General features: G+C 38.0%; 1 protein-coding gene across 1 annotated transcript in view; it reads left to right on the forward strand.

Annotated features, from left to right (window-relative positions):
- Nucleotides 1–6491, forward strand: part of ENPP3 (ectonucleotide pyrophosphatase/phosphodiesterase 3) — a 33024-nt gene extending 26533 nt beyond the window's left edge. Inside the window, exons 22-25 of the mRNA XM_052671282.1 lie at nucleotides 651–728; nucleotides 1759–1891; nucleotides 3487–3643; nucleotides 4303–6491. Coding sequence (XP_052527242.1) covers nucleotides 651–728; nucleotides 1759–1891; nucleotides 3487–3643; nucleotides 4303–4476 — 542 coding nt within the window. The 3' untranslated portion in view covers nucleotides 4477–6491. The remainder of the gene's footprint in view (nucleotides 1–650; nucleotides 729–1758; nucleotides 1892–3486; nucleotides 3644–4302) is intronic.
- Nucleotides 6492–22829: the final 16338 nt, after the last annotated feature.

The following is a 22829-nucleotide window of genomic DNA, read 5'->3' on the forward strand; positions in this document are numbered from 1 at the left end:
CAGAAGGATTATACAACCATGCTCAGATGTCTACTTAATTACAAATTGATAGAAATCAGATAGTCCTTGCACAGAACCTTTGCCAGCATATCACAAAAGTACTGCACCATTTGTTGTATTTCAGAACATACTTTTTTTCTGGGGAACTAACTTCCTAGGTAAAGGAAATTAAAAGGAAATTAATCTCATGAGAGTAGAATAGCTTGGAAGTTATAATAGCAATAAATACAGGGATATTGTGCTCTAATGGTTCCTACTCTGTGAGCAAATAAACTAAAATTATTCTGTGGAGTATTAAATTTCTTGTAAATTTCTTGGGGTAAGAAAATTTCTTGTTTAACTGTCATTGGTGTTTGTCATAACTATGATGGAAGTCTAACACAATATGCTTCAGACATAAATGTATTTGTATATAGTTTCACATACTTAGTGTCATAGAATCATTTGAGTTGGAAGGAAGCCCCAAGGTCACCTAATCCAACTCCCCTGCATTAAACAGGAAATGTTCTGTTTTCTTCAGAATAGAAGGAATTGTAAATGTTATGAAATGTTTAATGATTGAACGACACGTACCTGCAACTTATAGTGATATCTATCAGATTTGTCTTTGTCTAGTATCTCATTAATGTACACTTTGCTCTTTTACATAGATTTCAATTCATCTGCACTTGAACAATATGATGCCTTACTCACCAGCAACATTGTTCCCATGTATAGAGCTTTTAAAGGTAGGATCCAAGATTTTGATTAAATTTGATTAATTGCCTGTAAATGTAGCTCTGGATTTTGAATAGCTGTGACAAGGACTTAAAAGCATTAATTTGTAACCTTCAGTATATCCAGGTCTCATGCAAATGTATACAAAGCTTTAAAAATCAGATTTATAATATTTTAAATGCACTTATGTAAACTATTTTGTTTTTGTTTTTGTTTTGTTTGTTTGTTTTTTAATGTTTATAATCCTGTCTGGTCTTTACTTAGGTATACCTATTTGCTTTTGAATTTTCTCTTATTTCCTACATGTCATGACATGGAATGCTAGCTGTGGAATACATATGACAAGATCCTATTGGTGAAAGGCTCAAGATGAAGGAAAATGACACCTTTTCTTTCCTTTTGCAATGTCTTAAGGGAAGACAAGTTTGTAAACAATTTACTTTAGACTAAAACAAGAGATAAATCAATAAGGTTAACCTACCAGCCCTCCGAACTCATGTTTGTTTGTTTTTTTTTTTGCCTTCATAACTATTCAGTTTCATTAGCTTAGAATATACAAGTTGTATTTGCTCAAATAACATGCTCAAATAAGCTGAATTGCCAGTGATATTTTATGTGAGTGCTGTAGAGTTACACTAGCCCTCAGGTGGTAAATATTTCATACTCAAAGTCATTATCTTGGATTCTATCAATTGACAGTTGTGGGTGCTAGCAGATAGGCCAGAAATAAATGGCCTCTCAGCTTCAGAATTGCATCTCTGTCTTCAGATCAAATGCATTAGCTATGGTAGTGCAGGAGCTTGCACAGGTGTGATAGTGTTTACCATAACTCTTTAAAAGGTGAGAGAGCACAGTCCATACTTTCTAATGAAATCCAAACTGTGTGTGAAGATTTGTTTTTACAGGCATTTTAGTTTAAATTTTATTGTGTTACAGGTAAGTAACAAAAAGGCACAGTGTTCCTTTTTTTCTTCTTTTTTTTTTTATTGGTGAAGTAACTGATTTTAAATTAAATATGCTTATATTTTCTTTCATTTGCAGACATATGGGACTATTTCCATGATGAACTTCTTCTGAAGTATGCTAGAGAAAGGAATGGAGTAAATGTTATCAGTGGACCAGTGTTTGATTACAATTATGATGGCCATTTTGATACTCTTGATGAAATTACACAGTAAGTACATGGAAAATTCAAATGATGAGTTATTTCCTGCTGTACACAAACAAAATATTTTCATGAAGAACAAAAAAGCAAGTATCAAGGAGAATTGAATCTTCCCTTTATAATGATAATTCCACTATTACTCATGCAGTAATAGCAAATTACCTTGCAAGCAGGTGTAATACTATAGAAACTGAAATTCCATGGGCCAATATTTGCTTCCCAAGTTAATGCCTACATTTTTTGGCCTCTCTAGCACAAATACTGGGAGAATATGTAAATACACAGAAGACGCGTCTACAATTGTCTTGCTTTTATGCTGTACTGTCTCAGCTGTTTGTAATTTCTCCCAGTTTTCTCAAACTGTGTTTTACCAAAGATCAGTTTTGTGTCTTGGATGCATTCACTGAATCATATCACTGAGCAAGTAACGCATAATATTCCTGAGTGGTATTTTTACATAGCTTACGCAGTTGGAGGTCCAACAAGTTCTAGATAGCTTTTAATGAACTTTGGTAGCATAACAAAATACATTTTAAAATTCAAAAGTGTGTAGAAATAGGACTAAAGGAAGACTTATGTAAAGCAGAATTCTGTGAAGTAGAAATACTAAGAGCAAATATTTATGCTAGTGAATGGTGACAGGAGGAGGAAAAACAAAACAAACAAACAAACAAAACGAATAAGAGCAAACAATTTGAATTGTGCCAAATATAGGGAATATATCTTTTGACAGTAAGAACTCGTAAGCAGTAGACAACTGCTGGGAAATCTGCACTGCTGAATCTGTCATTGGAAATGTTTTATTCAAGGCTAGACTTAATACCACATCTGTCAAAAATGGTTTGAGAATGGGAAAATCTCAAACTCTGCCACGAAGTAGGAGGTTGCAAGGGAGGAGAGACTGGAACTTCCTTCCAAGCAGAAAGCTGTAATACCCAGTCAACCACATAATTTTGTCTACAGTTTTGAACAAGCATATTTTATTCAGCAAGTTAGTCAGTCATACTAAGCAGAATAATGGTTTCACTGATGGTGTTTGGTTAAATCTTGAAGAAATGCAGCAAACTCAGGAAGCTCCTCAAAAGTTTATACACAAAAGTGGCCATGTCAACAGAACAACCAACAAATTGAATAAATAAGTTCTGAATTAGGAATCCTAAACTGGTAGCTATGTCATCATTCCACAAGTCATCATTCTGGCATTGATTGCTGACAAGAACCTGAGGCTCATCTTTTCTCTCTTCCGTTTAGTTTAGTGTGGTAAAATTCTTAATGTAATGAAGGGCACATGTGACATCCTTATCAAGCACCATCCAGATGCAGAGATCTCTGACTTTGGCAAAATAGACTGCTGAGCTAATTCTGTCATTTTCACATTGAAAACAGTGCTTGTGGCAAAAAGACTAATCCATGCATGTTTGGCTGTTCATGAAACAAATACCAAACTGTGAGTCCTTTCAGGTGTTAATTTAAATAAAAAAAAAAAAAAAGTGATAAAATACTGGAAGATCTATGCTAAGATGGGTTTTATAAAATACTAGCAGCATCAATGGTTTTTATAGTTGATATCCAGATAAATTTCTTAACTAGTGTTTATTTTGTAGGCATGTAAACAACACACAAATCCCTGTCCCAACCCATTACTTTGTGATTCTGACCAGCTGCAAGAACACATCCTATACTCCACTGAACTGTGCAGGCTCCTTGGATGCTTTGTCCTTCATCATTCCTCATCGACCTGACAATACTGAAAGCTGCGCTGTAAGTATAGTTTTTTATTTCTGTGTGCAAATGAGCTTTGTGAACTGATTTTCTGTGCAATTCTGAACAATTATCTGGAAAATCTTTAGATGTCTGAATATTTAACTGATTTATTCCCATGAGCCGAGAATGAATTGATAGCTAGGGATGAAGCTCCAGAAAAGGTAGCAGGAAACATAAGAGTTGTTTGAAGAAATGAGGGCTTGATTAGAAAACTTGGAAATATTGTCACCTGCGAGGGGAGTAAGAAGAGCTAACAACAGCAGCATAGCCAGTCGTTTGATGAGAAAACTTTATGGAAGACTACAAGACAAACTTACTCCAGAGGTATTAGTGGTCTTAAAGTGTTTCTCTTTTCAAAGTAGTTAGAGGAATTTCTTCAGTCCTTTGTTCTACATATATAAAAAATTAGGCAGAAAGCAGTTAAAGTAGTTGAAAATCCTACTTGCCATTTTAGCATAGTTTTAACTCCGTGCTACTCTGGAGATGAGATTCTGGGACATCCATTTGGTTATTTAAATGAAAGGCTGCAAGGATGTCTAAGAAATCCCCCCCAAAAAAGTTCTACAAACTGAAGTCATTTAAAAGCCACTCTCTTGTTTGGTGGTTTTGCTAGACAATGACCAGTGCTTGCACGTTGTTCTTGTTTGCTTTGGCAGGATAACAGGTCGCCTTCTGAATGGGTTGAAGAAAGAGTTCAGGCCCATTCCGCTCGTGTTCGGGATGTGGAGCTGCTCACTGGACTTGACTTTTACCAGGAAAGACAGGAATCTGTCTCTGAGATCTTACAGCTAAAGACATTTTTGCCAACATTTGAGACTGAAATCAACTGAATTTCTGTTTAAAAAGTGCCAGTATTTGGAAGGAAGAAAATCAAAATGATTTAACTTTTACCTGAGTAAATATGAGGGAAATGTAACTACGGCACCTCATCAAGAAAAGACACATGCACAGCTAATTTCTTTTCTTTTCTTTTCTTTTCTTTTCTTTTCTTTTCTTTTCTTTTCTTTTCTTTTCTTTTCTTTTCTTTTCTTTTCTTTTCTTTTCTTTTCTTTTCTTTTCTTTTCTTTTCTTTTCTTTTCTTTTCTTTTCTTTTCTTTTCTTTTCTTTTCTTTTCTTTTCTTTTCTTTTCTTTTCTTTCACATTTCTGTTCCTTCAGTCAAGTGTTTTGTATAAACTGAATAAAAAAATTAACTAAAGTTATTTAAGTCATCTTGCTAAGCCAAAATTTCAAAGCAGAATATTTTAATGTTAATGAATGGACAAAAAAACCCCAACAACCCAATGCTTGTAGCATGAACATGTGTAATGTGTCGTTACTAAGCCAGATTTTCTAAATAGATAATATTTTAATGGTTTTAAAAACAACAACAACGACAAAAACTGTAACAAGAACATATTTTTTCGTAGTAGACCCAGAATCGTCTACTGTATAGAAAATGTTCCTAGAATAGAATTGGAAAGTGAAACACTTTGGGAGGAATGTTTGTGTTTTTTCCCATGTGTTTATCAGTGAAGTTAAGGTTATCTCATGCTTGTATGCTCTGGAATGTTCTGAATTGCTTTTTCTCATCTATTAATCCACATGGATACTGCCGTGTACTTAAAAAACATTTAGACTGACACAAAGTCTACATGTAATGGAAATGTCTTCTATGATTATCCACTGCCTTTTCCACTCATGTTAGTAAGTGGAATTATGCTAGTAAGAGCTGAAGTGAAATTAGAGCAATTGATCTGTGCATTCTTTACCCTTTAGAAATCTTAGAGAACAAGAAAAGGTAAAAGAAATGCTCTATCCTGAAGGGTTTTGTCTTGATATCTATCTGTATTTGCAGTTTACTATCTGTATTTACAATTTACTATCTGTATTTACAGAGTAGACTGCCAGGCAATAACAAGATATTTGTGTTTATTTTTAAAGAGTTAAACCTGAGACTAGAGCACAAAGTTAGTAGTGACATGCAACAAATAATCAATGTTCCCTTCTGCAGTGACTTTATGGACACAGAATCTCTACCTCAGACTGCACTCTACACAAATTAATGCTGTGTGCTGGTAAGTGGAGCAAGGCAGTGGAAATTCCCAGATCCTGCTATTACAGAATTACTTGCATTTTGAGCTGATTTTCTTCACTGGAAATGCTGCTAAATACAGGTGTGAATAACAGCATGTGATTGACCATTTGTCTGATTTATAGGTTCAGTAGGGCAGTTTTGAAGAAACATGTTAAGAGTGTTTCAATTTATAATTAATTCTAGACTGAATATGTATCCTTAAAAGAAGTTTTAGAAGACAATTAAAAAAAAAAAAAGTCAAGATCTGGGACCAAGGTGAAAATCCAGGTTTGAGTCTTTGGTTAAGTCATTGCACCATCTTTAATATGGAATTGTACTTCATTCAGCAGTGCAGAGGCATCTAGGTCTGTCCAACAAATTCAGAGACTGCTATTAAACTACAATGAAGAATGTAACTGATTTTTCACTCCACTGTAAATCATATTCTGAATGAATCTAGATAACACACAATGATTGGGGTATGTAATGTAACTATCCTAGAGTCATAGAGCACATTTGTGAGGTGAAGAGAAACAGAGTTTCTTAAGTTAATGATATTTGGTATGTCTACATTAGCAGTTTAAATAGAACTAGTTTGATGTAACACTGTTGTGAGTTGGTATATTTAAATCCAGATTAACCACTGTCTCACCAGCCGAGCTTCAGACCGCTCTAGCTCAATCATGAAAGCAAAATTCCAGGCTTTATGGACTGTTAGGTCTCAGTTATGTCTATCTGTAATGACATTAGCGATGAAATATTGCATTAAAGATTACCCAAACTTCTGAAAATTAGTTTTATCCATTTTTTTCACACACAACAGGTACTGCACTTAAATAATGAATTCACTGTCTTCCTTCAAAAAAATATTTCAAATTCCTCTATTTCCTCCATCCCATAATAAATAAATAAATAAATGCAACAATCCATGCCGTGCTGCTGATATAAGCTGGCTCCTGTGTGAAGGAGCTGACAAAAAGTATCTTTATCATTTAGTGTTGTGTAGCATCGAACACAGCAAAGTCTTGATCACACATCTGGGTTGTACACAAACTGGTGCTGATGGAGCTGGAAGTTGCAGTTATCGTAAGAGGTCAAATATGAAAGCATTTTCTGCTATAGTTATGTTTATTTTCTCTGATGTTCATTCTGCTGTCATACTGCCTAAAACTCTTGATCATCTACAGCTAAAGATGGGAAGATTCAATTGGAATAACCAGTAGAAAAATGTCTTTAAGGTTGAGATCCTTAACCCTTTATCCTTTCTGTGGCATTGACCTCTTGGTACTCTCAATATTGGTGTCCAGCTTTCTCAGTGACACCTCTGAGTGCAGTGTCACAGAGCTTCCATCACATCCCATGACATAAACGGTGCATTGGGTTCTGGGAGAACTCCCAGCTGAGAGTAAAATCTCTTGTAGGTAGGGTACAACATACAGTTTCGTTTACAATACAGAAATCTTGCAGCAAATAAGCACAATTTTTAGAATTTTCCCATTTGTTTCTGTGCCTGGGTATTCTAAATGGAGCAAGTAAGCAAAATTTCATCTTGATGTGTACATCAATGCCAGTGCAAAAAGCACCTGAAACCTGTAACCTCAGGTAGGTACCTATCAGTATCATGGAATCGTAGAATGACAAGGTTGGAAATGACCTATAAGATCATCTAGTCCAACCATCTCCTCATCACCATTGCCACCACTAGCACTAAACCATATCACGCAGCACATCATCCAGACGCCTCTTGAACACTGCCAGGGGCAGCAGTAACCACATCTGAAACTGTTTCAATAAATCAGCAAATGTTTTTAGATTACTACCAATGCAATTTGATTCTAGATAGCTTACAGATACACTGTGCAAAACTGATTATTGTAAGAAATCTGGATTTGATGATTTCTAATGACTTCAATGAGCTTTACATCAGGCTGGTGGAATGATGATGATTAAGGGAGACATATTTGGCCCTCTGTAACACCCTTCCATCACGCAAAGGGCTGCACATGGGAGAAAATGCAGACCTCCAATCCTGCAAGGGAAAATCATTGTTACTTAGGCTTTGCAGACTTCAAGAATTTTAATGAGTTCATAAGCTTGCAAAAGCCATTTTGTTTAAACTTGAAAGTAAGTGAAATGCCTTATCCACTGATAGTAATTTATAAAAAACCACAACCTTTGTCAGTTCATAAGAAAACATTGAACACTATGAGCCTAGCTTTGCATTATCAGTAGAGGTATAGTCTGAACGTTATGTTTCTTCATTCAGAATTATTTTTGTAGATCTTCTTTTTCTATCAGAATTAATTCTGCAATCTTCATGGAGATGGAAATTAATTGCTGCCTCACACAGTATTCGTACGCCACAAAAGCTGCAAACTGCAGCACAGTGATTTGATCTTAAAAAAAATTATTAATTCAAATAACATTCAAGCTGCTTATATTTCATGTCTGTCATGGCTGGTTGTGCTGCCCCATTCTAACAATTTCAAAAGCAGTGAAAACAATATAGGAAGACAGGACAAAGTAGGTGTCCACATAATGTATCTATACAATTGATCTATATGTTTGTTTTAATCAAGGCAGAGATTAAAACACAGAAACACTACAAGGAACAAAAATTTGATACACTAAAATCAGCATACAGCAAATATTTACTCTTAAAAACAGTCTTCTCCTTGGATAACCACTCTGTGTGTTCAGTGAACTAAGGAACAACATTGTCTCTGAAAGTTTCAAACTTAGCCTCTTTCCTAGGGGCTCTGGGTGTAACTTTCCAAAAAGGACAAACCCTTTGTTTCTGTATCTTTCACCCAGCTTTAAGAGACCTAATTATCAAGCTGGAGTGGAACAGATGTAAAGTATTCTGCTGTCTATAGAAACAGATATTGCTGAGACGCGGTTCTCATTGCTGACTTATGTGTGTGAAGTAAAGTTGTAAATTCTGTAACGTGATTTACCGTAGTCTGCTATAGGAGCAGAGGAACTAAACATTCCCACTGCCATTGAAAATCTGAACTTGGGAGGATTTGGTGGTTTACTTTTCTTATGCTGCTTTTCATTTTCAGTATTAGAACAAAACCTGTGAGCAAATATAGAAATGTGGCCCTACATGTAGCCAGTGTTGTTGCTGCAGCAAGGCAGGGTGATAATGGATGAGAACAGGCAAGGGCAACACAGCCAACTTGGCTCCAGAAAAAAACAGAAAATCACAGCTAGGGCAAGGAAAAGCTCAACAAACACTTCAACAAGGGCTACGGTGTTTCCCCTGCACTACGCCCTGGCTCCCAGAGACTGTCACCATATAAAATACCTTTTTTTTCTTTCTCCTTCATATTTATTAAAGAGTCTGCTGGCTTTTAGTCAGTACCTCCCTGAAGGCCACCTTCAAAGTCACATGCAGACATTTAAATGGCTCTTGACTCCTTTCTTGGCCAATCTCCCTCAAGGAAAATAGACAGGGCTGTGTTTTTCAGAGTACCTCCCACAGTGCTCCTGCAGTGTCTCATGTCTGCACGTAGGGTAATGGGATTTATTTTTTTTTAATATTCAAAACATAAAGCTGTGTTTATAAGTACAGATTTTTTTCCCGTCCTAACTGCGTAACTCCTGTGCAGTGCAGGAGTCCCTGCCCCTTTGGATTGCTGTCAGTGAGGAGGTGGGAAATCTATTGTGCATCCAGATCTGATGTCATGGAAGAAGAAAAGGCACCTGCCTCCCCTCAACTCAGCAGCACTTCCTTGCCCTGGAGACAGCCGGGATGACCTTCCTTACCATCATAGTCTGGAAGGAGCAGGAAATCTGAAGCCTTCCCAGTCCCTGCAGCAGTGATCAAATAACAGCATTGTCATCAGAAAAATGAAAATTGGTGGGAAAAACATGATTTTTTATTTTATTTTATTTTTTTTTTATCAGCCAGGTGTATGATATAGGGCATTTTGGGGTTTGGAATCACCCAGACATGAAGTTGGTGGAGTCTTTAGCCAGTGACCCGAATTACTTTTGAATGTATATGAAGGAGACCTGGCAACAGATGTGCCAGGCAGCAGCCTGCTGTGCGGCTGCAGAGAAACAAGTTATTGGTTGGTGTCCCCACTTTGTTCACAGATTTCTTAACAAAGGTTTTTCCATTTCCTTAAAAGAAAACATCCCAGCTTTTTTCCTAATTTTGCCCTTTAGCCACTTGTATTTTGCTCAGTAGGTTCCAAACAGGTTTTCTGTGGTCATTCAGAAGGATTTCAGTGCATATGAAGACAATTTAACGTTTATCAGCACAAACTGAGCTGTGTCAGTCAGATGAAAATATAAACAGCTCTATTTGACCAACAAAATACTCTTTATAATAGCTCTGGGAACCTCAGCCTTCCTGCTTTTCTCTTACAAACGCATGCAGAACATGACACACAATACTGTCTTGAAGCTCAGGAATAACAGTCAGCTCTCTAGGGAATGAAAGAACATGGATGGGGAATTGCTGAGAAAATGAAGTTCTCAGAATGCTCCTTTTGCTTTGTGAGCAAGCCAGTGAATGTAATTTCCATTCATTCAGCTGTCCTCTTTGTGTTTTGTTTGTTTGTTTTTTCCATTGCTTTTTCTTTTCAAGGGAAAAAAAGCTGACAGATTTGTGTCTAACCACCAAAACTACAGCTGTCAATTGCACTTCTTTTCTCTCAAGAACATTTGAAGGATATTCCCATCAGCTATGCATGCCAAAGGTGCTTTAGAATTGATAGATGGTCTTAACTTCTTATAAATTCATGTTCTCTTTTAGGCAATTTTTTTTTGCATTTTCTGTATCTGGGAGCATACTTTTATGCAGCAGCATGTTGCAAAGGGATTAGTTTGTAGCCTTGCTTTTCAGTCCTCACAAAGGGACATTGCCCACATCTTTTCTTCTAGACAGTTCAAATTCTTCTTAGGGTTTTTTTTAGGTTATGGATACCAGATATTTCATAGCACTACCAAGCATTTCAGGTCAGTTTCTGGTTACAAGGAAGGTCTGCAGACTTACGGTAAAGGTGATTTCAAACTGTTCTTACTTAAATTATTTCCACAGAATGAGAAATCCTGCCTCATTTTCTTTCCACCATTATACGTTAGATCACAGTTTTTGTGGCATTTCAGTTAATCTTATAAGCAGCACTTAGTTTTAGCTGCATATCCTTAGGAAATGCAGATGATGTGTTCTACTATTTTCTAAAAATGCATCCTTATTTATGAAATAAAACTTTGCTGACAACTTTCAATTTCTGCCTGGAGTATCAAACATGCTTCTGTTAGCCTGGCAGCAACTAATTGCCCATAATCTCCATTCCTAAAGGCACAGCCACACGGGGGGGCAACAAACTGACCACCATCAGTTGGGAGATGAGTAAAGAGGAGGCAGTGAGGCTTCTATCAAAGAAAAATGGTTAGTTACAAGTAAATGTGATTATATGAGAGGTACTATGAAATTTCTATGTTTACATAGTATATGGGTTACAGAAGTATATTGTCCTTCTTTTAAAATGTTCCTCACGTGCAGAAGAGAAGATAAATAACCCAGAACTCTCAAATGTTGTAATTATTAAAATCTACCATGTGCTAGAATACCTGTACACAGGCAATGTGAAAACTTTCTAGAGACAGAAATTAAAATAGAATAAAAGACTTCTGTGTCTTGCATAAGACAAGCTGTGTAGAGGTAGAAGGCAGAAATCAGTACTTGCTGTTAGTGTAGTTGTGGAAGCTCTTTTCCAGAGATAAGAACTGAATGAAAGCATTGTATTCAGCCCTGCAGAGAAGGACCTGGGGATCCTGACGGATGAAAACTTTAATATGAGCCAGCAGTGCGCTCTTGCAGCTTGGAAAGCAAATGGTATCCTGGGCTTCATTAGAAGAGGGGTGGCCAGCAGGGACAGGGAGGTGATTGTCCCTCTCTACTCCGCCCTCGTGAGACCCCATCTGGAGTACTGTGTCCAGGTCTGGAGCCCCCAGTACAAGAAAGACAGAGAGCTGTTGGAGAGGTCCAGAGGAGAGCCACAAAGATGATCAGAGGGGAGGAGCACCTCCCCTATGAGGACAGGCTGAGGGAGCTGGGCTTGTTCAGCCTGGAGAAAAGAAGGATGCGAGGTGACCTCATTGCAGCCTTTCAGTACCTAAAGGGAGCCTACAAACAGGAGGGGAATAAACTCTTTGAAAGGGTAGATAACAGCAGAACAAGGGAAGATGGTTTTAAGGTGAGGGAGGGAAGATTTAGGTTGGATGTCAGGGGGAAGTTCTTTACAGAGAGAGTGGTGAGGTGCTGGAACAGGCTGCCCAGAGAGGTTGTGGATGCCCCATCCCTGGAGGTGTTCAAGGCCAGATTGGATGGGGCCCTGGGCAGCCTGGTCTAGTATTAAATGGGGAGGTTGGTGGCCCTGCATGTGGCAGGCGGGTTGGAGACTCATGATCCTTGAGGTACCTTCCAACCCTGGACGTTCTGTGATTCTACAATTCTGATTGATTGCTGTGAAAATCTGATCCCAGTGAAACACAACTGATGAATGATATAAAGGTCGACAGGAGATGTCAAAATGTTTGATTTCTGGAATATCTTAGGAGCCTTATGAAGTCTGATGTAAGAAAAATCATATTTCTTCATGAGAATTGATTTTGTATTTTCTATAATAGGTTTACATACTGTAATAGATGCAAAGCAAATGCAGAGAAAAATAACACTGATAGGCTTTGTATGTTCTGGATAAGATTTCTGTTTTATGAATCACTCAATCCACAGTCTATTTCTTGTCAACAAAGTGGCACAGCATTCTGCACAGCTATAGCATGGGATAATGATATCTGGGATATGGCACACCAGTATGTTATTTATGCCCAGGGACTTTCCTGTGTGACATTTTTGATTGTTTACTGAGGTTTGAGGTTATACTGAAGAAAACAGTGATTTCCTTTTGGCCTCTGATAATCCATCTGTGTTTTAATTGCTCAGTGTCATTTGTAAATTGCTTTCAACTTCTACATACCACTTTTCAAACAAATGAGATGTTCCATGTTCGTTGATGTTTATCCCAGCACAAATACAGACTGGCAGAGAATGGATTGAGAGCAGCCTGGAAAATGGCATGACTGTCATTGGTGGCATTTCTCCTTCCTGTACTGCTTGTAATTGTCAGAAGCTAAGCAGCCTGTTAAATGTTTGTCCTCATGACCTCCAGAGGTAAGTGTTGTAAGTAAAGACACAGCAGAGCCAATGCAAGACTTGCTAATGCACAGTGATAATAGATTTTTGTTGCTGCTTAGTAGGTGAAGGTGACTTCAAACTGTAAGGGAACATTGTAATTCCAGTTACTGAAGAGGTGACTTCATTTAGAACAGAAGCAAAGGAAGACCCTGGCTATGACATGGAAAATAAAGTCCTTGCATTCTTACTTTTACGACTTATTAAATAATAAATTATTTTAAAATTGTTAAACAGAGGAAACGCATGAACGGAAAGAGTATAAATCACTTTTTCTAGGAGTGATCAGTGATGAAGAGCAGAGCAAGGAAAAAAAGAGCTATCTATGCTACAGAACAATGCTGGTAATTAAAATTATATACAAATTTACTAGCAGTAGATTCCAGCTGGAAATCAGAAGAAAGGTTCCCACCAGTAAGCTTCTGTAAAGCTACCCACTGGAAGTTGCAAGGAAAAAAACAAGAGAGAGCTTGGTCAATATATGAATCAGCTTGAATTACAAAATTAGCCATGAAAGCAGGGAACTGCCTCAGTGACTCAGATTGGATCTGTGTTCTTTTCCTCAATGAATAACATCTGAGTAAAAAAGCATCTTTACCATAAAAAGTTAATGCAATTTTGACTCACCAAACAGAGCTCAAGGTTATTAATGGAGATAACATAGAGATTCCTGATAGCCAGGAACTTGAGAAATTCATCTGAATTTATTGCAATTTTAAAAAAGTACCTGTGCTTCCAGGATTTCTGTGAATACTGATTATGCTGCCATTTCAGCAGCTCAAACTGCCTTTCTGCTTTCATTGCACATGAATTATCTTTCTGAGCACTTGGATAGGAATACTGTTCCCTTCTTGATTTCCTTCTGGCTTCTGGCTGTGTTTGTGAGGTGGAAAGTATGTTTGTGAATGGCTGAAGGAAAAAGTTGGAGCGACAGGATAAGAGAGTGTCCTTAATTTCAGGGTTGGAGTTGCAATGCAGCTCATAAATATCTCCTTACAGTATTAAATTTAGTGACTGTTTCGCACAGCATCTCTAAAAACTGCACAGAGAGAGTCTCTCTGAAATGTGATGACAGGAGATGTCGTGCTTAGCCAGAGAAAACACCTGTACAGAGTGCCTTTGACTAGTTAGGGAAAAAGGGCACAGATAGAGTTGGTCAGTAGAAGCTAATAAGACTTAGTTCTTTTATATGTTGTTGTTGTCCTAAATTAGTAAGCCCACTGAAATTAAATCATTTTGCAGAGTCTGACTTTGCTTTATATGGCATCCCAACACAACCTTGTCAGCCAAACAGTTTTCAGAGTAAGGTTGGGTGCTGACATAACATATCTGTGACTCCTTTTTCAGGATTTCTTTGAGCAGGCAAACAACTTGAACTCACTGAGTCACAGCTGACAGTCACTTCACTGCACTGCTGGCTGAAGTGACAAAATCCGTAGTTTGGACCAGCTGTAGGCACAAGCTTGATGCTAGATTTTGTACAACTTGAGTGTCTCAACAACTGATCTGCTACCCGCCTTGCTTTTTTTCCATTTGATTGCTCTCTCCATTTGAAAGATGGCTATGAGCTGGTGCAGACTGTGAGAATGCCTGAAGTTCTAAAAATTCTCCAAAGGTAGGAAATTTATTTCCAGCAAAGTATTTCTGCCATGAATTTCCTCTTCAGCTTGTCCAGAAACACATGCAGTTGTCCTCAATTTCTTTTCCACAATCACATCCTAACTCCTCATAAGAGAAGTATTAGAAGGAACATATATAGAGGCTGTGGTGAGTCCGCCGGACTGAAAAAAGCTCAGACACATGGTGGAGGTGGTGGTAGTTACTGAATGTGCTCAGAAGTTTTAATTGTGAACAAGCTGTCCTTCAGGTCATACCCATTTATATTCACTAAAAGCAGAGTCAGTCAGAAGATGGAGATGAAATGCAGGAGACCAAAGGAAATCATATCAAATCATCTAAATGTGAGAGCTGATCGACTAAATGACTATTATGTAACTAAGTGGGTCCCTGCTTCTTCATAGTTTTGCTTGCAGCACGCAGCAACAGCTATTCATCAGCAGAATTTTTTCACTAGTTACTGCAGAGTACTCAGCTGTTATACTGGGCAGTTGCAAGGCATGTCTGTAGGAGAGCTTGCACACTTCTATAATAGTTGAAAAAAAACCACATAGTTTTCTGCATTTCTGTCCACCTCTCAGTTATCTACATATCACCAGTGACCTTGTAAAGAACATCAGAGGCAAACTGCTCTACATGTTTGACCTGATGTATAAACTAAAACTGATATGCTGGAGCTTTGAATTTTTACTTTGTAAAGGGGAAGAATAACTAGATTTATTGCCCTGTTGCTTTTGTAAAAAGACTGTTCCAAATATTTTTCATATAAGCATTGCAAACGCTCAGTATTTATGTAGTTCACAGGGTACAATTAATGCTTGCTTATCTCTCTCTGCTGTTTCTAAGAAGACAGATTTCTGGCATGTACATTGAGACTTTAAGATAATATGCAGAAAGGAACACAGTAATATTTTTCTTGCATCTTCTCGTCCTATTCCATTATAATTTAGCTTCCAGTGGAGAAGCTACACAACAGTAATATTTGCTAACATGTAGGTTTTTGTTTGTAAACAAACTACGCGATGAGCAAAGTACAAGTGGATTTTGACAAAGTACAGTCTGAACAGAGGACTGTTGGCATTGCTGGAATTGGTCACTGGTGCTTGGGATTCACCTAACATTATACCTTCTTATCCAGTGCCAATTGGTTTTTCATTTCTGAGGCTGGTAGTTTTGGTGAGAGACCAGGCCACAGTGGAAGTTCCAGGTGTCAATTTGATCCTGTACAAGTAGGCCTTCTTATCATGTCGATCCTCCACATTGGTCTCAGAGGTACTGAGTTGGCTCTATATGCTAGAGAGAAGCAAGTTTTGAAATGGGACGGGTATGATGCTCTGGTTCCATACACTGTGTTAGTCAATAGCTTCAAACCTCGCTGGGGAAATTTAGTTATAAAGAATTGTTCTAAAAGCCTGAGAAATGTCTCTGTAAGGCACTTGGAAAAGAAACTATGGCTAGTCTAAAATAATCTATGATGATTAATAGGATTCTGTAATGCAGATTAGATTTTCAACAGAATCTCATTAGATACTCCCAATGTTCTCTAAAAATACTGAGAAGAACATGGATACATGCCCAAAATTTTTCTTTTTTCCTAATTATTTGCATATTTTTTTTCCAAAAGCCCAGGGGGCAGGTTAGATTGCTAAATCATAAAAATGTAGTAAATAACTTCTGATTGTCTATTAAAACACATCATATGAAATTCCTTGTCCAATCTCTGTTCTATATGGAGAACAATTCGAAGTAATCTCTGGAGGTTCTTTTAAATTGACCAGATTAAAAACATGACTTAAGGTTGAATGTATATGAAGATCTTGCCTAGCTGTTAGATGAATGGTTATCTGTATCTCACAAGGCATTACTATAAGTGAACTTGTTGCCATTGAACACTATAATCTTTACTGACACTGGACAAGTGGTAACTAACAAGGAAGAGCCTTAACATAAATGCTCTGCCATCTTCATAATGACAACTCTCACTAATTTTCAGATGCTTGCTCTATGAATTGAAGAAAAGAGTAAGTACAAGGGTGACCAAGTGCAAGGTCCCAGTGGTGAATTACACTCTCAAAGCATTGTAGGAAGGTACCTTCTAAAGACAAGCTATTCTGCAGAAGTTGAAATGGTTAGCATGAGACAATCTGATTTACCAATAACTTGTAAACTATGTGTCCAAGGAATCTTGTACACATCTTGCCCTTGGAACTTTCCATGAAAAAAAAAACACCCAAACACAAATAAATCTTCACTAAAAATATATCATATTTCTTTCTGAGTGAAGGTAAAATGACTTTTACACACCACTAACATCCTGGTTGAGTCAATTGAACATCCCTTAAAATGCATAATTTGGCCTGTTTGGAAGTATTAGTTTTTAGATGGTGACAGTACAAACATCCTCATAAGACTTGACTCTAAGTATATTTATTTTTGCCTCCATATCTTCTTACAAAAAGACAAATGAAGAAAAACAGTGAACTTTTGAACTTTTCTGTTGGAGTAGTTATTTGCTACACAAATTTCATACACTTATCTTTTGAGATGCATTCCTCTTTTTCAGCTTCTTAGTCCTAGAACAGAGAGCTCATGTAGTCATCTGTCACTTGCACTCAGAGTCTTTGCAAGCTGAGTGGTGCGGTTGATACAGTGGAAGGAAGGGATGCCATTCAGAGGGACCTCGACAGGCTGGAGGGCTGGGCTCGGGTGAACCTAATGAGGTTCAACACGGCAAAGTGCAAGGTTTTGCATTTGGGCCGGAAGAACCCCAGGCACCCGTACAGGCTGGGGGGAGTGGGCCTTGAGAGCAGCTCGGCAGAGAAGGACCTCGGGGTCCTGATGGACGAGAGACTTAACATGAGCCAGCAGTGCGCTCTGGCAGCTCGAAAGGCAAATGGGATCCTGGGCTCCATCAGGAGAGGGGTGGTCAGCAGGGAGAGGGAGGTGATTGTCCCTCTCTACTCGGCTCTTGTGAGGCCCCACCTGGAGTACTGTGTCCAGGTGTGGAGCCCTCAGTACAAGAAAGACATGGAGATCTTGGAAAGGGTCCAGAGGAGGGCGACTAAGATGATCAGGGGGCTGGAGCACCTCCCCTATGAGGACAGGCTGAGGGAGTTGGGCTTGTTCAGCCAGGAGAAGAGAAAGCTGCGGGGTGACCTCATTGCAGCCTATCAATACCTGAAGGGAACCTACACCCAGGAGGGGAGTAAACTCTTCAAAAGGGCTGACAATAGCAGGACTAGGGGAAATGGATCCAAGTTGAGGGAGGGAAGATTTAGGTTGGATGTTAGGGGGAAGTTCTTCACAAGGAGAGTGGTTGGACCCTGGAATGGGCTGCCCAGGGAGGTTGTGGATGCCCCGTCCTTGGACGTGTTCAAGGCCAGGTTGGACGGGGTCCTGGGCAACCTGATCTGAATGTGTATGTTTGGTGGCCCTGCTAGGCAGGGGGGTTGGAACTACATGATCCTTGAGGTCCCTTCCAACCCGGGTGATTCTGTGATTCTGTGATTTGCATTGCATGTTCTACAGTGAGTGGTGCTTAGCCAAGATTTACTGAGTGACACAAACTTTGTGTTTGTGCTGAACTACTGAGAGTCTGGAGACAAAGAAGGGTAGGCAAGGAAACCTATCATGGAAGGAAAATAGTGTATCTGACACTTTAAAATAATCTAGTTGTGCATATCCAGGGAATTGCAGGACTAGTTTAATGCAGACATATGAAAAACAAAAAGAGTGTTAACAATGGAAACAAATGATTCGGAGTCTTATAAAGTAAGCTCTGCTTCTCAGAAGTAGAAGGAACCTTGCGTAAGCTTTGGTTCAAACTTGGAAGAATGTACTTCCTGGCATTCTCCACTAGTCTGAACTAGATATTTTTGTTCTGACACGTAACTGGAGAATTTTTTGGGCAGTCTCTTGGAGATGTCTGCATCTATGCCAGATGAAGTAGATGAGTTTTAGCAGTAGGAACTCTGCTAAAGATTTCAAACTTATTCTCAAAAAGAGAGGTAGGTGCAATGCACTGCTCTAGAACATCTAACTGCATCTTTGAGATCCTGAAAGATTAAAAAAAAAAAATAAATAGAATTGCTTAAACATGCATAATTTCCCTTTCCTGGTTGGCTTCTAGCCTAGGCCATATCCCAGAAAATGGTCTCATTCTGACACTCTGAAGCAGTTTTACCAGAGGCAATGTTGTGCATCCTGTTAAGCTTTTTATAAATATTTCTAAAGATCTGTTTTCAAGAATGCAGAAGAGGCAAACCATGCCCCCGCCCCCCAAAAAAACACTAAGATGCTCTCCATGAGTTGCCCTGTGTAGTATTTGGTTGTGGAATTCTAAGAGGAAGAAGCACAGGCTAGCTTGGTGACAAAGTAGAGTTGAAGAATTGGGATGAGCTCAGGTGATGATCACCTCCACTTAGATCCAGACTCATTTTGGAGACAAGAATGAACAAGAGACAGAGTTTACCTGTTTTTCATCTGTGCAACAAGTCAGAAGAACAGAAACATAAAGGGTAAGCAAGACGTGGACCAGAGAAAAACTCAGGCTGATGTGGCAGTGTAATGAAACACATTTATTCCTGACAGTAAAAACACATAAAACCCTAAATTTGGTTGCTTATTTGCATCAAAAAATAGTTACTGTCTTCCTAGAAAAAAACTCCAAAACATTTTAGTCAGGCTATTTAGAGATTATTAAGAGCTCATGGTTTATTAAAGTTCTTGTACAGATGCTGTTTTTAAAGGGTTTAAGCTTTCACATGTGCTCTTCTACAGATCTGTCAGGATTGCAAAACCAGATGTCCAGTTAACAAGTATTTGTTGGTGGTACTGGTGTTATCCTGGAGCACAGAAACCCCACAGCTAACCAACTTACTTGGAAGCTTTATAGATGTCCTTTTATGGAAGGGAAATTTGATCCCAACAACAAAATGTTTTCATTAGGTGTTTTGTTCTATCCAATCTGATATAATGCTTGCATGTACAGCACTGAAATTCAGATAATCGAGAAACAGCATCTGCAGCATTAAAAAAACACACAGAACTCTCCTCTCCTCTCCTCTCCTCTCCTCTCCTCTCCTCTCCTCTCCTCTCCTCTCCTCTCCTCTCCTCTCCTCTCCTCTCCTCTCCTCTCCTCTCCTCTCCTCTCCTCTCCTCTCCTCTCCTCTCATCTCCTCTGAATCTTTGACTTTTCTCTCTCAATTTTTCCATTTGGTCTTAGCACTATCCTTGTCAAGCCTTTTTCCTCCTTATGCTTTTTTCTTTTTCTTTTTCTTTTTCTTTTTCTTTTTCTTTTTCTTTTTCTTTTTCTTTTTCTTTTTCTTTTTCTTTTTCTTTTTCTTTTTCTTTTTCTTTTTCTTTTTCTTTTTCTTTTTCTTTTTCTTTTTCTTTTTCTTTTTCTTTTTCTTTTTCTTTTTCTTTTTTTCCCCTTAAACAAGTAACTGTAACAAATGGTTACTGTAACAAATGGTTACTTCTCTCATTATATTTACAGGTGCTCTTTAAATTGTTTGTGAGGTTTTTATGTAACATTGTATTTTACAATACCAGATGTTTCCTTAAGTGTGCACCAAGTTCCTGAGTCATTTGTAGGCCATTAAGCGCTGAGACAACTTGCATTGTGAAAGTCACAAAAAGTTTTCTGCATTTTGTTGTGTTTTTTCTCCTTTTTTTTTTTTTTTCCATGATAATTCAGCAATGAGTGTCTTAAAATGTCCTTCTGTGTACTTTCTGAAAGATAATTTTCCAGTCTTGTTTTGATGGCACTTGTTGTCCGTATAAAATAGATGCTGTTCCAGCAGTGAATTGCAAACTTTGCATTCCATGCACTTGCTTCCAGTAAAAGGCTTATGAATGCCAATGACTGTAGTATAGCTGCTGAAAAGCAGAAATGCAGCACCTGAGTCATAATGTTACTCCACAGGGCATAGAATTTTGTGAAATTACATTAGACTACATAATTTCGCATGATGACAATAAACAATAATTGAGTTTTTCTTCAAAACTGAAACAGTAAAACTTCATACTGCAAAATGGAGCATGTGTTACATGTTTGCATGTGTTTAGAAAGTGGCTAGACATGATGAAAAAGCATTTTTAAATAGTATTTAGCAGGAGAACTTTCCACTGGCTCAAAATTCTCCTCAGCTGCAGATCTCTGACTGCTGTTTAAGCTGACTTAATACAGTTGTTGTGCTCTTAGCATGAAGTAATGCTGGATTTCAAAGTGATTTAGGAATACAGATCTGCCTGGAGATGCAGGGTGTGCATTCCTAAATTCCTTAGGCACTTTTTCAAATCTCTGCCTCCACTTGTGCATCTGTTTTGAAAGCAGTTTATTTATTTTTCCCTCTCCTGTTTGTATTGAGTTTTGCTGTTCACTTTGAGCTATCAAATATCAATGAGATAATCGAATCATACAGTGGCTTGGGTTGAAAAAGACCTCAAAAATCATCTAGTTTCAACCCCGTGCTGTAGGCAGAGTCACCAATCGCCAGAGCAGGCAGCCCAGAGGCACATCCACCCTGGCCTTGAGTGCTTCCAGGGATGGGGCATCCACAACCTCCTTGGGAAACCCGTTCCAGTGTGTTACTACCCTCTGTGTAAAAAACTTCCACCTAATATCTAATCTAAACCTCCTCTGTCTTAGTCTAAAACTATTTCCGCTTATCCTATCAGTTATCCACCCATGTAAACAGCTGTCGCCCCTCCTTTATACATTCCCTTCAAGTACCACAATGAGGTCCCCCTGGAGCCTTCTCTTGTATAAAGGGATTTCTCAATGTGATTTTGAGTCACGCAGCTGGGCCTTAAGGATACATTTGACATATTCAAAGGAGAAATTGTCATTGAGATTTCACAGTGACTTTTCTATATGTGGTCTCCTGATTCACTGATTTTCTAGATATCTTAAAAGATATTGGTTTTTAGGCAGAAAACTGAAAGAAGTTTGTAGCTTGTCCATATCATGCGTAGAATAACATGAGAGGGAACAGCAGTTCTGCTTGTAATTATTTATATATTTTTAGTAGTTACACAACATTTAACTTGTGAAAGAATCTTCTGTTTTCCTTAAATTCCCAGCTAGTTGCAGTGGCTGCTATTGTACCTACACTACTGCTGAGAGTCACTGCCAAACAACCAAAGCTCTACACTCCCCAGATTCATAAACACTGCTTTCACTAGAAGAAGCCCTGAATTAAACCAGCAGGTCTTCAGGAAACCGCTGGACTAATTACTCCAGTATACAGTATTGGGTTTTTTTCCCTTCCAGTTTGTAAACTTCTTGCAATTTTTCCCATATATGCACAAATTTGTTCTTCCTGGTGATATACTTGCATATGCAGACCTCCTAGCCTTGGTTGGCAACTGTAAGACCATTCTTGCTGGTGAAATTAGTCTGAGAATAACAGCATAACTGCCTTGCAATTAATTTTTGCCTGGGTAACGTTAAAGTATTCAAACATCTTCTGGACATTTTCATAGGTAGTAACTAGTGCATCCCATCAAAGTCTGTCTACGTATTGTCAGTGTCAGGATTATACAGTGTAAAGGTTTTTAGCCACTTTTTTCTAAAATCAACAACATTTTTATGTTGCTTAGACACACAATTGCTGCAAAGCAAATACAATGGCTACAATATAGACTTTCCATTGTTTGCTTGTGTTGTTGCCTTCAATAACAGCTGTTGGATTAACAGTTATTAAATTTGTAATAATCTATGCCAAATTAAGACTAAAAGTGGGTAGGATTACCCAGTTTTTCAGTGTTATAGAAAATACTAGTGATGAGTTTATTATCTTTAGATTTTATTTTCCTTGAATAGCAGTAAAACAGCCAAAAAAGTGGGCAGTTATTTGCAAAAATTATTTTTGTACTTTTCAAAAAAGAGACATTTTAAAGAGCAAAATTAACAGTTTTTGAAATAAGCACTTATAAAAAGCTGAATTATTCTATTTTTTAAAAAATCCCATTAAAGAGATATCATGATAGAAAATTCAGATTCTGAGACTTACAATTTGAATCCTGAAATTTTACATGAAATTGTGTCTTTGCTCAGCCAAAGTTCATGCTGGTTTTTACAGATGAAATCTGAAAAACACAGAACAGTCTACATGGCTTGATGAGTCCATAAATGCTGTGGGATTTCTGATTTCATCTGAATCATTGCTGCCTGATACAATAAAAGAAAGCTCCTGTCTCCTGTTTCATTTATCTTTACTAGGGATTTTTTTTTTTTTTTTTTTTTTTTTTTTTTTTTTTTTGTGTGAAGTTGGTGACCTTTGAGCACTAAATT

Source organism: Tympanuchus pallidicinctus, unplaced genomic scaffold (genome assembly GCF_026119805.1).
Source record: "Tympanuchus pallidicinctus isolate F22 unplaced genomic scaffold, pur_lepc_1.0 scaffold1, whole genome shotgun sequence".
NCBI classification, from domain to species: domain Eukaryota; kingdom Metazoa; phylum Chordata; class Aves; order Galliformes; family Phasianidae; genus Tympanuchus; species Tympanuchus pallidicinctus.